We start from the raw sequence: 14,101 nt of genomic DNA, 5'->3' as shown, positions 1-14,101 counted from the left end.
GGGGATTGCAGCCTTAATAAGGGGGCGCGAGCCATATCAAGGCAGCAGAAGCGGGACACAAAACCGCCGCCGTGAGAGCGCGCGCGTCCAACCCTCTTCGGGCGCTGCAATGGGGGAGCCCAAAGTAAGCAGCAGCAGCAGCAGCAGCTCCCGGGCTCCCCTCAGCGGCGGCGTCGGGCCGCCCACCCAAGCCATCCCGAGTCCGGCTCTTGTCTCTCGCTCTGCCTCCTCTGCTTGGCGGCTGCCGGGAGGCCGGGGGAAGAAAAGAGAGATGCGTTTGATGATGTAATCGCCAGTCAGTGAGCGGTGAAATTTAACACCGAGCGGCGGTGGGGAGGATTCGCTTTGCTTTGGGGTTGGCTGCTCGCTCTGCTCTGCTCCGCAGCCAGAGGCAGAGTCTCCTTTTCAGCTCCGGATGCCTGCGCTGTTGCCACTAGAAGCTGCAGAGAGAGCAATTTAAAAAGTTTGGTGGGGGTTTTTTTTTTTTGCCTGCGCGTTGCAGAGCTCCCCCCTCCTTTTTTTCTTTGCCAGTCTGGACCTTTGCTGCAGCTGTTCCCCCCCTTCCGTTGGCCCAGAACTCGTGCAAAAACCCACCCCGCCGAAGCCCCTCACGCCAACCACCACGCGACACCCAAACAACAGCGCCCGGGCGGCCGCCGGCGAGGCACGCGCGAGGCGCCCCCTCTCGCGCCTTTGCCGAGCTGGCGCTTCCCCGCCATGCGGAGCGAGACCCGCTAGGGCGACCTTCGCGCAAGCAGCAGCAGCAGCAGCAGCAGCTCCTCTCTGGGCGGAGCGGAGCCGAGGAGCGGCGTCGGCGTTTCATGGACAGTACCTGAAGCCCCTGGCTGTGAGGAAGCGCTTGAGGAGGAGAGGGGGCGCCCCGAGGAGAAGAAGAAGAAGACAGCCGCCTTCTGTTTTCGGTTAGAACTTCGCTGCCCGGACAAATGCATACAAATGCCTTTAGGAGCTCAAAGGACAAGGAGTGGAAGCATCTCTCCCACCGCAAAAACGTGAGTTTCAGGCGGGGGGGGGCGGCCGGGGAGGCGAGAGCGCGGGATGGAGGAGCCGCGGGGCGCGCCGCGCTCTCGCCGCTTGTCAACGCGGTGGCCGAGCGGCGGGTCCCGGCTGTTGCAGCGACGAGGGGGTGGTGGGGGTGCCTGCTTATGATGGGGGGGACGACACAGAGGAACCAAGTTCCCCCAATGAAATATTTTGAGGACCCTCCCCCCAAACGTTGATGGCCATTGGCATGGCCATTCACACGGTGTGCGTGCGCCCTGACTTGCAATGATTGTGTGGGGCGGGGCTTTATTTTATTCAAGTTGGCACGAATGAGTTGACAATGGTCAACAGCAAAGATGCTCGTTTGTTGGAAGATCTCCGTTCTCCTTGCCCGGCGAGGCTGTTTCTGGACTTGATGTTTTAAAGCCCTCGTGGGGGAAGGTGGTTGGCGCGTTTCCCATTCCTGGGAGGAACAGGATGCCGGGACTCCCAGGTTTCCCCCAGCTGTCCCTGGGAGTTACCAGGTCCGCTCATGTGCAAGGAGTCTCTAGCTTTCTCGGTTGACCTTTTCCCTCGTCAAACCAGAAGGAAACATGGGTCCTTTTTTGCATTTTATTTTTAAAAAAATATTAATTCTGTTTTATTTCCAGCACCAGATGACAAGTTTGAGTGGGCTGGCCTGAGTTGGGAAGTAGTTGATTGATTAATGATGAACTGGCAAATTTGTTTGGGTTTGCTGAGAGCAGACTTAGGGAGGAAGCATCTCTTTTAACCAGAGATGTCTCTGGTTGCCCTAACCACAGCATTCTTCTCCACAGTTTGCCAGCTCTCCTGGATAGTCTGCAAGGACATGCCAGCTCTGCAGAGCAGCAGCTCCCAGAATTAATATTATTCCTATTGGAACTGGGGACGGACTTCTGTGTGTGGATTCCAGCTCCACAACCAAGATTGAAAAGCCACCTCCTCCCCCCCCCCACTCAACATCTACCACTCTGGCAAGAACTTGCTTACATTGATCCTGTGAACCATTAGATTAGCAGATCTGTCCCAGTCCCTACAATGGAGCATAATGATTCTCCCCTGATTTCTGAACATTGATGCTCCCTAGAGCCAACACATGGTTTTTTTTAAAATAAAAAAATATTTTTATCTTTGGACTTCCTACCTACCTAGGAGCAAAAAAATTGCCCTTTCTTGCCCAGTCTGATGAGGAAGGGCCTATCAGGGTATAAGGACAACATGCAACCCATGTGGGGAGGCTGTACATCCCTGTGCATGTGTGAGATGTTCATGGTATGAGACATAATAAGGGTGAAGTTGTGCCTTTCCTTCCTGGAAGGGCACAGTTCATGTGTATTATTTTTAGAGAAGGAACCATTTGGGTTCCAAGCAGATTTGGCTGCATTCTAGGAGGGAGCTGCTGCAAAGACTTAGCTGCCTGCAGACACCCGTCTTTCTTTCAAGAAAGAAACAAAACCCTTGTTTTAAATCAATCTTTTTTAAAAAAAATTTACTGGTGATCTGGGGCTATTTAAAGTTCCTGCGTTCATGAAGCATGACAGAAAAGCACTTGCTTTCCCATCTGTGCAGCCCGGTTTTGGGAAGGAAGCAAAAGGGCACCCAAGATGACTGTTATTGGGAGAGGAAGGAGAGGTTTGGAGAAGGGTTGCTTGTTTGTACATGTGTGTGAGAGAGAGGGGAAGAGAGGAGGGGGCAGGGAGGCAGCTGACTGGAAAACCTCTCTCCCACCCACCCTCTTTTGCTCAATTCACAGGCAAGTGCTGCATTGAGAGGTCAGGTTGCCAAAACTTAGCTTCAATCCGCTTCCCTAGTTCATCTTTAGTAATAATCTTTCTCTTTCCCTGAAGGCAACCAGGAGCAAAGAGACATATGTTGTTACTTGTGATGGATAGGACTACTTAGTTAGGTTTGACTTACAGGCATGAGAAATCAAGGTGATCTTCCTGGATGCAGTTTGATTTGCCCTGGGCTTTTGCTCATTTTCTGCTTAGAAAATCAACAGGCTCTGCCAAGCAGCCAATTCTTTTAATTTAATACAGCAGAGTCTCTTGGGGCAGCTCTCTGTAAACAAATCCCTTGGCGTGCGAGGTAGTCTTTCCACGGAAGAGCTGGAGAGCAATTTGCTTTGTTGAGATTTGCAAGGCTGACTCCTTTTGTTTTATGCTTCGCTGGTCTGAATTTATTCTTCGTCAGATGTGTCTGTTCTTTAAGGCCCAGTTCTCATTGAGGTAGTTAAACATGGATCTGGAGAGGAGCACTTCAAATGATTGAATGTCCTTTCAACCAGAAAAATAAAAAATTATGGGAGCAATAATTTTAGCGGAGAGCTCTGGCAATCATTCCATAAGCATAAGCATTTCAGCCCAAATAAGTACCTGCCCCTTAGGGACGCGGGTGGCGCTGTGGGTTAAACCATAGAGCCTAGGACTTGCCGATCAGAAGGTTGGTGGTTCGAATCCCCGCAACGGGGTGAGCTCCCGTTGCTCGGTCCCTGCTCCTGCCAACCTAGCAGTTCGAAAGCACGTCAAAGTGCAAGTAGATAAATAGGTACCGCTCTGACGGGAAGGTAAACTGCGTTTCCGTGCACTGCTCTGGTTCGCCAGAAGCGGCTTAGTCATGCTGGCCACATGACCCAGAAGCTGTCTGCGGACAAATGCTGGCTCCCTCGGCCAATAAAGCGAGATGAGCGCCGCAACCCCAGAGTCAGTCACGACTGGACCTAATGGTCAGGTGTCCCTTTACCTTTACCTTTAGACTTACGTGGGGCTTAGTCATGCGGCCACATGACCTGGAAGCTGTATGCTGACTCCCTTGGCCAATAAAGCGAGATGAGCGCCGCAACCCCAGGGTTGGTCACGACTGGACCTAATGGTCAGGGGTCCCTTTACCTTTACCTGAGTACCTGCCCCTTAGGAGATAGATGTCTAATTTTCTACGAGTCAGTCTTCCAAAAGGAACTTTAGATTGAATACTTGACTAGCCTAACCCGGTGTTAGGCTAAGAGATGGTGACTGGCCCATGGTCACCCGATGAGCTTCATGGCTGAGTGCAGAATCCAATCTTGGTCTCCCAAGTCATAGTCCCACACTCTAACCATTATGCCACACTGGCTCATTGCCTGCAGATAGTGCATGGGCCCAGCAGATGATGGTTATGATAGGCTAGTGACAGCAGGGCAGGGATTTCAGATGATGAGTAAATGCGAGGGGATCGTGTTAGCCCCAGCTGATGCACGTGCAGGGCGCAGGTTCATCTGCTATGAGAGGGAGCCATACATGTGTGTGTGTGTGTGTGTGTGTGTATGTATGTATGTATGTATGCATGCACGTAGGGCTCCTCTGCCTGAGAGGGGTTCCCTGGTCGGTCAGTATCCTGCATGCATGGGGCAACATCAGTATGCACTTAGATCTTGTTCTCATGGCCATGTGGGGGTCTGTCTGAACCCTCCCAAGGTTTTGGGAGAAAGCCTTGGACTCAGCTATACAGCTGCAAATATAATGTTTTAAGTGTGTTTTAAGTGCATTATACAAATGGGACACCAGATGGCGCTGATGAGCTAACGACAAATTCCACAGGTTTTTAAGAATGGTTATTTAAAAAAAACATTTGCACAGTGTTTTTTATATGTGTGTTGTTTCAGCCCTTGTGAATTTCACCAATGATGGTAAAATTTACCCCCACTTAAAAAAACCTGTATGTATCCACACAATACAGGAGGGGTAGCTAACATTGTGCCCTCCAGATGTTTTGGTCTACAACTGCCATTATCCCTGACTGACCTTTGACCTTGCTGCCTGAGGCTGATGGGAATTGTAGCCCAAAACACCTAGAGGGCACAACGTCGGCTAACCCTGTATAAGTGCTTGTCAGGGCCGGCCTTACCGTTAGGGAGTTGGACAGCCATCCGGGGCAGCAACAGTCCTTGGCAGATCCTTCTGCACCTCCAGCTGTTCTGCCACATGGCTTTGTCTGGGCTCCCTAAGCTGGTCTGCTGCCCCAGATGTGGTGGTGGAGCTGTCCTGTCACTAGTGTTGAAGTAAGATTCAGCTGCTAATTTATTTGGCTTCTGCGTGTGGAACTAGGAGGAGTTGCTATCTTGTCCTTTGCCTCAGGTCACAAAATGTGTCTGTCCTGATGGTTGTGATTAATGGATGCTTCCAGATAGGTCTTTATTATGTGATGGGAGCTCATCATGCTTACCTTTTTTCTATAACATCAACATAACATCATTGGCGTCAAAATGCCAACCCCTACTTTGCCTTTAAGGGACGCGGGTGGCGCTGTGGGTTAAACCACAGAGCCTAGGACTTGCCGATCAGAAGGTCGGCAGTTCAAATCCCCGCAACAGGGTGAGCTCCTGTTGTTCGGTCCCAGCTCCTGCCAACCTAGCAGTTCGAAAGCACGTCAAAGAGCAAGTAGATAAATAGGTGCCGCTCCAGCGGGAAGGTAAATGGCGTTTCCGTGCGCTGCTCTGGTTCTCCAGAAGCGGCTTAGTCATGCTGGCCACATGACCTGGAAGCTGTACGCCGGCTCCCTCGGCCAATAAAGTGAGATGAGCGCCGCAACCCCAGAGTCAGTCAAGACTGGACCTAATGGTCAGGTGTCCCTTTACCTTTACCTCGCTTTGCCCTTATTTAATCTGGATTTAACATTTCTGGGGGAAAGCTGATTGGTTAACAAAAAAGCTTTTGCCATTGACCTGCTTGTGATATCTGTCCAACTTTTTGCAGTATTAAGTTTCCATCTGGAAACACCCCCAAATCTATGGGGCAGGGTGTATTGTCAGCAGATACCAAGAAAATCTGTTTCTCACGCTTTCTGCAGCATATATTGCCAGCCCTGAGAATTACTGAAGGATTTGGTCATGTAAATGACTGTTTACGTTTTTGGCAGTGGCTAAAAATATTGGCACTGCTATAAAAATAGTAAAATACTGTTTATGTTATGACTTTCTATATGCAGGATGTTGTTTAGACAGTAACAGTCCTAAAACCTAGGAGCCATTGTGGACCGAAGACTGAATATATGAATGCGATGGCTGCAGCCAAAAAAATTGGCAATGCAGTAAGCCCCTGCAATCTGCATGCATTTAACTTGTGCACATTCAGCTTTAGGCACTTGGTCCCCCAAAATGGGGGGGGGGGGGATTAAAAGGCGGCAAGGTATTAGGGAAAATGAATGTGGCAATCCACGCCCCCCCCAAGAACCCAGTGAGTTTTGACTATACAGTGGTACCTCAGGTTACAGACTTGGCTAACCCAGAAATAGTACCTCGGATAGAACTTTGCTTCAGGATGAGAACAGAAATTGTGAGGCGGTGGCAGCGGGAGGTCCCATTAGCTAAAGTGGTACCTCAGGTTAAGAACAGTTTCAGGTTAAGAACGGACCTCCAGAACAAATTAAGTTCTTAACCCAAGGTACCACTGTACATGCTTTTGGCTTTAGATGCAATCCCTGGAACGTAACCCCGACATGAGTTGTTGGCCTACTGTACTGTTTTGGGTTACATTAACAAATGCATTATTTAAAAAACAAAACGAGCTAACAGAAACTTGGGTAATTGGTGGCTTGGGAGCTCTCAAAGTTTTCCATCACACTGCCAATACTGGACCCACCCCACTGCAGTGCAAGCTGAGAGCTTTACAACAAAACAAAAGAAGCAATCTCCTTGCCTTGTGAATAACATAGCCCTATGTGAGGAGTGAGGGTGTTAAAAATCATTGACTTACTGCTTAGCTTGTGCAGGAGTGAGTCAATGAGTAAAACCATCTCAGTAAGCACTAGCTCAGTTTCTACTTTTTGTTCCCATGTCATCCTCTTAGGACGTGGGTGGTGCTGTGGGTTAAACCACAGAGCCTAGGACTTGCCGATCAGAAGGTCGGCAGTTTGAAACCCTGCGACGGGGTGAGGTCCTGTTGCTCCGTCCCAGCTCCTGCCCACCTAGCAGTTCGAAAGCACATCCAAGTGCAAGTAGATAAATAGGTACCGCTCCGGCGGGAAGGTAAACAGCGTTTCTGTGAGCTGCTCTGATTCACCAGAAGTGGTTTAGTCATGCTGGCCACATGACCCAGAAGCTGTACGCCGGCTCCCTCGGCCAATAAAGCGAGATGAGCGCCGCAACCCCAGAGTCAGCCCCGACTGGACCTAATGGTCAGGGGTCCCCTTTACCCTTTACCTTATATCCTCTTAGTAAGGTGCACATATGATAAGCCCCTGGCTTAGGGTCATAATAGGGAGCATACAGTCACAGCCTGCAGCCCTTAAAGGCATCAGGGTCTGGACAGCCTGCTTCATACACCTGCTTATCCTTTCCTGTCCCATGTCCTATGTAGGGTTTCCACATGCAACACATGCTGCTAGCCTTCTGCTAAATGCTCACTGCAGAAGCTCTTCATTGCTCCTTCTGACTTGCTACCTGTCCTCTGAGCACCCTGTTCCTGCTAGAATGAGCACTGTTTCATGATGGCAGAAGATCACAGAGGTGTAGCAATGGAAGGTGGATGCTTTTTATTTATTTTTTACTAGGAGCATGGAGAAAGCAGGTGTAGGCAAGTGCTGGTGCAGGCTCTCTTGTCTGCAATATTTATTAGGGGGAGGGGGCCTCCTCCCTTATAGAGTCACAAAGAGGCAAAATACTACGCAGTTCTCATCCAGGGGATTTTTCATATGTAAATCTATCATCTAAGTTGACACCATGCAGTTCAGTATGTCATAACTTGCAGCTGAAATGTGCACACTACCTCCATTATTAAAAAAAAGAGGTGGCTTTTTGAAATTTGCTATCTCTCTATAGTCTTTGATCCATGCTTATTGTTTCGTACATACAGCTTGTGATTTGATGTTGCAGTGATGACTGTGCATACACTTCTCAGAACGAGTATCTTCATCCAGTGGCATAGCCTGGGAGTGCCCACAGGTTGGCCCGGGCGCAAAATTTGTTAGGGGCGCAAAATTTCAAACACCCGGTGCTGCCTCCATACAGCTACACACTTCCATCGCTGGGCTCTGTTGAAAACAGTTTCTCCATTCAAACCAGGAAGTGACCTCTCCAAACAACGGAACAACTCTTCTTAGCTCTGCGGCTGCGATCTCCTGGGTGACGTGGATGCCGTAGGCAGTTGAATGTGCGTACGTACTCTGTCTGTTTCCCTCCCCCCTCTTTCCACGGCCCCGGACACTGGCAACCCACGCTACGCCCCTGTCCATCTGAGGGTTGAATAAACACTATCCGTCACCTCAGAGTCATATCGTAAGTCCAAACAAAGAGTGAAAGCATATAAAGCTTGGTTCGATAACGTTTCCGTATAGCTTCATGAACATGGCATATGACCAGCTACCATTTGTGGCAGTGTTGCTTTTAAGCTTTTCATTGAGAAATAATGTGGCTAGATGCACAAGAGGACAGGGCTTCTAAACTCCTAGCAGCTGAATTCCGTTTTTCTGCATGACTATTAATGGTGCAGGAGCCTTACCTACTATCACAAAGAGAAAGCATTTGGAAATCACAGTGAATTGGCAGCACAGTACTAGAAAAGTTTGGATTCGATATCCCGCTTTATCACTACCCTAAGGAGTCTCAAAGCGGCTAACAATCTCCTTTCCCTTCCTCCCCCACAACAAACACTCTGTGAGGTGAATGAGGCTGAGAGACTTCAGAGAAGTATGACTAGCCCAAGATCACCCAGCAGCTGCATGTGGAGGAGTGGGGATGCGAACCTGGTTCCTCAGATTACGAGTCTACCACTCTTAACCACTACACCACATTACTAGGCATGTTTGCTGCTAACTAAGTTGTGCTGTATTCATTCGGGCTTGTTTCCAAATGCCATTGCAGCCATACTGTGCCAGCTTGTTCATGCTTACTCAGAAATAGGTTCCATCCACTGTGTTCACTGGAGCTTTCTCTCAAGTAACTGAGAACATAGGAAGAGCCCTGCTGAATCAGAGCATCCCGTTATCACAGTGGCCAGCCAAGTACCTAAGGGAAGCCAAAAAGCAGGACACGAGTGCAACATCACCCCACCTACTTCTGCTTCCTAGTGACTGGGTTGTAGCCTTGTTTTACCTGCATTCTTGTTTTCTAGTTTTAGCATTTAGGCTAAAGCATTTTAAAGCGCATATCTGCAGCAATAACCGATTAAAACCAAAACCCAGACTCTTAGGTTGCTAGTAAAAAACTATTGCGCTACACAGGAGGGTTTCTAGGGCTGCATACTACCCACTTGTGTTTTGCACACGAATGTTGACAGCTAACCATGTGGGCGGGGGGGGGGAATAAAAGCCTGTATGGAATATTAGGGAAATGCTCTCTACAACTTTTCCAGCCAATCCCGGGGGGAAATATTAAGAGTTTATCACTTTAAGCAAAAACGCACAGAGGCTAAACTGCAAATGCATATGAAGTGAAAGATGAAGTGAGTATCCTTTTCTATACAATCTTGCTTCAAATTGCATTCCCCTCCCCCTGTGCTTTAGAGCCCGATGGAAAAAAATGTTCTGTAGGTAGTGGGGTTTGAGCAACTGCTCACTACTTGAGTAGCTGTGATGGGATTTGCTCGTCATTTGTCTTTCTGCGTACATCTTTCTCCAGAGACCCTCTGATAGTTTCCTGGCTGGTTTTGGGGCCTTGCAAATTGGGTCCAGATGAGGGGAAAGATTTTGAAGTTGGTGAGCAAAAGGGTGTGTGTGTGTGTGTGTGTGTGTGTGTTTGTGTGTGTGTGTGGTGGTGGTGGGGAGAGGAATAATCACAAGCGTGTCTATAGGAACTGTGAAAGAAATGGCCAGGATGAAGTTCGGCTTTTGGGTAAGCGGGTGAGGTGGGCTACAGCTTCTGAGAGGCTGCAAACAATTTGCAGATTCCAGGCAGGGAAACCATGAAGCCGAGTTTGTGAAAGGTTAATCTGGACCACCCTAAGCATATTATCCCATTGTTGATGTGTGGTCGTCATCCCCTGCTTCCCAGTTTTTTTCTGGGCTCAGTTCAAAGTGCTTGTCTTGACCTTGAAGATTTAAAGATCCTGAGACCTTAGTGTCTAAGTCTGATCTAAACTAGGACCACTTTCCACACATGGATATGGCCATCAGCTGAAATTATCTCTGAAATTACCCTCTGAGATCAGGTGGCAGACCATCAGACAAATCTGCACAGATACAAGACTATAGAAAATGAAGGAAATACAAGTTGAAACTTTCAAATAATGAGCCAAGCATCTTGCAGGGTGCAAATATGAGACTCCATAGGCACCTGGCAGAGGCAGTGAGTTGCACCCATTGGGTAGCTCAATCCCTTGTGTGTGTGAAGTCACACACACGACATCACACGCGTTGCGATGTTGCACGACTGTCGCAGCCCTCCCAAGTGTCTGTGCTGTATCTCCCAGCACCACAAGGTCACCTGGTGCCATGCAACTTTGGGAGACACAGCACAGACACTTGGGAGGGCTGCGACAGGTGGGGTGGCCAAGCCGCACCTGTCTGAAACGGCATCTCCCAAGATGGCAGAGGACAGTGGACAAAGGGAGGATGGAGGAGGCGGGCGAGCGGGTGAGGAAGGGCTCTGCCTCCTCAAGATTGGAGGGGGCTCAGCCCCACCCCAACAAACATTTTTACGTTGTTATTTTAATGTATACCATGCTATGGCCACACGGCTAATGCAATATATAAATAAATAAATTGAATTGAAAATGAAGGAACTGTTTTGCAATGTGTCACAGCAATTGCGTTCAAGTTTCATTCAAGCTATCAACATGAAAGGGACTTGGACTTATTTTTTCCTTCTCTTCATTCCCAACTTACAACTGTGGAAAAAGAAATAATACATGGGAAGAGATCAGTTTTCTAAATTGATTCACCTTCTGTAGCTTAAGGAATGGATTGCCAATCTTTAGAAATCCCTGAACTGGCTACCTTTTGTTTGTGGTTTCTTGTAAGTTCTGCCTCTGTTCTTTATATTAGGCAGAAAGAACTGGAGACCTTGAACAGTCATTTCCCTATCTTCCTTTAGGCTAGAGTTGAATAACTCATGGCCAAGTGAATTTTCAGAAACCTTACGAGGGATAGATGATAGATAGATAGATAGAGACATAGAAAATCATTTTTTTCTGAAAAAGATAACCCTGACAACAGGAAACAGATCAATATATCAGTTACAATAGGACATTAGGATTTTGTGGGTTTTTGTTTATCAGATCTCTTTGATTGGTTTATTTTGTAATGCAAAATGTAGCATTACTAATACTCAATCATTCTTAAATCTGGCATGGGCTTTTGGGATTGTTTGATTTAGACTGCCAAGCAAAGTATGAGTTATTAACCAGGACTGAATCTTAATTATAGGGTAATCAGTATCATGCTTGTTTGTTTTTAAGAGGCACATTTTAGCGGGTGCCGTTGCCAATTTTGAAGTACTGTACCAGATTTCATAATTTCCTTACTGTAGTCTTGTTCTTTAGAAGTTCTGATGTTACGGTCTATCATTATACAAGGATAATAAATTTTTCCTTCCCTGCCATATCTTGATAACTTATTTTTTAATAGCTGCTTCTCCACTGGCCCACCTTCTTTATTTCCGGAAAAATACGTTGATTACAGTAGCTTCCGATCCTGGGCTTTATTCTAAATCACATGCCATTTATTAATATTTCACCTAGTAAGGACAAGCAAAGTTCATATAACAGTTTGCAAGAGAGAAGCAAAGGATTCTGGGAGTTGAGTCAAGCATCCTGTCAGGCTAATGCATCCTTCTCTAGCCAGGGCCCCACAGATTGGCCAACAGACACCAGTTGCCATTTGAGAAGGAAGAAAAGAGTGAGGGAGGCAGGCAAAAACAACATCAGTCTGCTCCCGTCAGACTGGTTTTCAGGTATAAAACATTCTCATTACATTCAGTTTTGGAAGGCTCAGAAATATATCTATCTAGTGCCATTTTTAGCATAAAATGAACAGTTCCTTTTCTTCCTGTTTTCTGAATTGAGAATTGGCCGCTGAGCATAAAATATCATTATCAGTGTTGCTTTCTCTCCTGGATTTTAGTAGGACGACTTTTGCAGCCAAAAGAGGAGCTACACACTTGGTGCTGCACAGTTTCTTTCTTTTCTTTTTTTTAAAAAAACTTTTAATGTTGACTAGAGACAAAACAATGTCGAAGGAAACATTATTCAGAGCCTATGCCTTGGTAATTTGTAAAAAAGTTCCCTCTGAAGTATAACATCTGCAGCAGGTGTGTTTTCTCATATCAGATGTCGAAGGGAAACCAGACAGAATGAAGTCAGCTGGAGCAGCCTCTCAGCAAGAACTTGTATAGTAAAAGTGAATTATTTACAGTACAAGAATGATTTTTTTATATTTCAGGTTGCCAACAGTTTTTCGGAAAGTTTTTTGTTTTTTGTTTAAAGCTGTGTGAGGAATAGAAAGGTGAACTTGCATTAACAGGGATAACTAGCAGAGCCCTCAACGCCCCTGCTTGAAAAATTTGCTAATACTTCTTGTATTTAGACAGAGGTGGGGGTGGTGAATATTGTGTAGAAGCAAACAGCAAAACTTTTTCTGTAGAAGCCTCTAATTGTTATTTGTTTGGGGTAAACACTTTTACAATTATGTTGACAAAAGATTAGAAGGTGAATCTTGCCTTGGCATGGAAAGACCCTGTTTGAATGGAATGCTAAACTATGGTTTATTGCAGAGTGGCTAACCTGTGGCCCTCCAAGTTGCTGCTGGACTCCCAAATGCAATCAGCCCAAGCTGTGAACAGGAATGATGGGAGTTGTAGTCCAGCAACATCTGTGGGGCCACAGCTTAGCCACTTGTCATTCAGAATTACGTGCACAAGTCAGCAGGAGCTTCACTCATAGACTGCTCCTCTTTTCAAGATTGGGCACTTTTGTTTTTGCTTGTTGTTACTTTAAAATGTGATTTCTTCAAGCCAGCCGCTATCAAGTTGTTGTTTATGATCCCGACTTGTTCTCAAACTGAAGTTTCAAGTAACCAGAGTTTCCCAGGTTTGGCTGTAACGAGGAACTGTTGTTAGCTTCACAGTGGAAGCGGATACTTCCTGTCTCCCCACCTTCTTGGGAGTGGGGAGGGAAAGCTATCATGCAAGCCCATGTCTCGTGCATTTAATGCATTTGAACCGAACCATCTGCATTCTTGCTGCTGTTAAAGATGTAGGGGCAGAGCCAGTATAAAAGTTGTTTTTATTCAGAATGGAAGCAAAGATAAATACAAAACGCAATATATGTGCAGCCTGATTTCATGCAGAGTTAGGTAGGTAAGTATAGTTTTCAGTCAACTATTTTTCTCTTCACTCAGGGCTGATTCATGTATTACATTTCACCTTCCTTGACTACTAACACTAGTATAAGATGCAGAATAATCTCTCTCTTGTGAACAGCTGGATGCATTTTTGTTTGATGTCAATTTCACTCCCCCTCACAGGTGTTCATTTTTGGAGAGTGCATTTCTTTCACTCGAGTCAGTCTGAAAGACAAATAATACGAAATTAATAGTGACTTGGTCATGCAAAAATAACGTTGATACATATCTTAGGACAAGGGGATTAGAATTCGCACTGATTGAAAAATAACAGGATAGATAAATTCAGAGCCTGTTCACTATTCAGGTAACCATCTGTGCAGGCAATAGCTACAGGAAATTTTTTATTCTGTAGACCTTTTGTTCATGGATTTTTATGGGACATAAGCCCTCGTCTGAAATGCCTTCCCCACTGCCTGCCTTGCTGGCACCACCCCTTGACTTCTATATGATTGGTGTGAGGTGTGAACAAGGAGCTTATTTACATTATACCTGAAGGTCCTGTATACCTGAAGGATTATTCGGTTCAGGTCCTGTATACCTGAAGGAGTGTTCTCCACCCCCATCATCCAGCCCAGACACTGAGGTCCAGTGCCGAGGGCCTTCTGGCGGTTCCCTCGCTACGAGAAGTGAGGTTACTGGGAACCAGGTAGAGGGCCTTCTCGGTAGTGGTGCCTGCCCTGTGGAATGGCCTCCCAGCAGATGTCAAGGCAATAAACAACTATTTTACTTTTAAAAGACAATTGAAGGCGGCCCTGTTTAGGGACGT

General features: G+C 46.8%; 1 protein-coding gene across 1 annotated transcript in view; it reads left to right on the top strand.

The window, feature by feature from the left end:
• The first annotated feature begins 392 nt into the window (after positions 1-392).
• COL24A1 (collagen type XXIV alpha 1 chain) overlaps positions 393-14,101 on the top strand; it is a 167,683-nt gene continuing 153,974 nt past the window's right edge. The window contains exon 1 of the mRNA XM_083510891.1: positions 393-1,010. Coding sequence (XP_083367017.1) covers positions 955-1,010 — 56 coding nt within the window. The 5' untranslated portion in view covers positions 393-954. The remainder of the gene's footprint in view (positions 1,011-14,101) is intronic.

This window comes from Podarcis liolepis, assembly GCF_965112155.1.
Source record: "Podarcis liolepis genome assembly, chromosome: 6".
NCBI lineage: Eukaryota > Metazoa > Chordata > Lepidosauria > Squamata > Lacertidae > Podarcis > Podarcis liolepis.
Note: the sequence above shows the minus strand (reverse complement) of the source record. Positions and strands in the feature narration are given on the sequence as shown.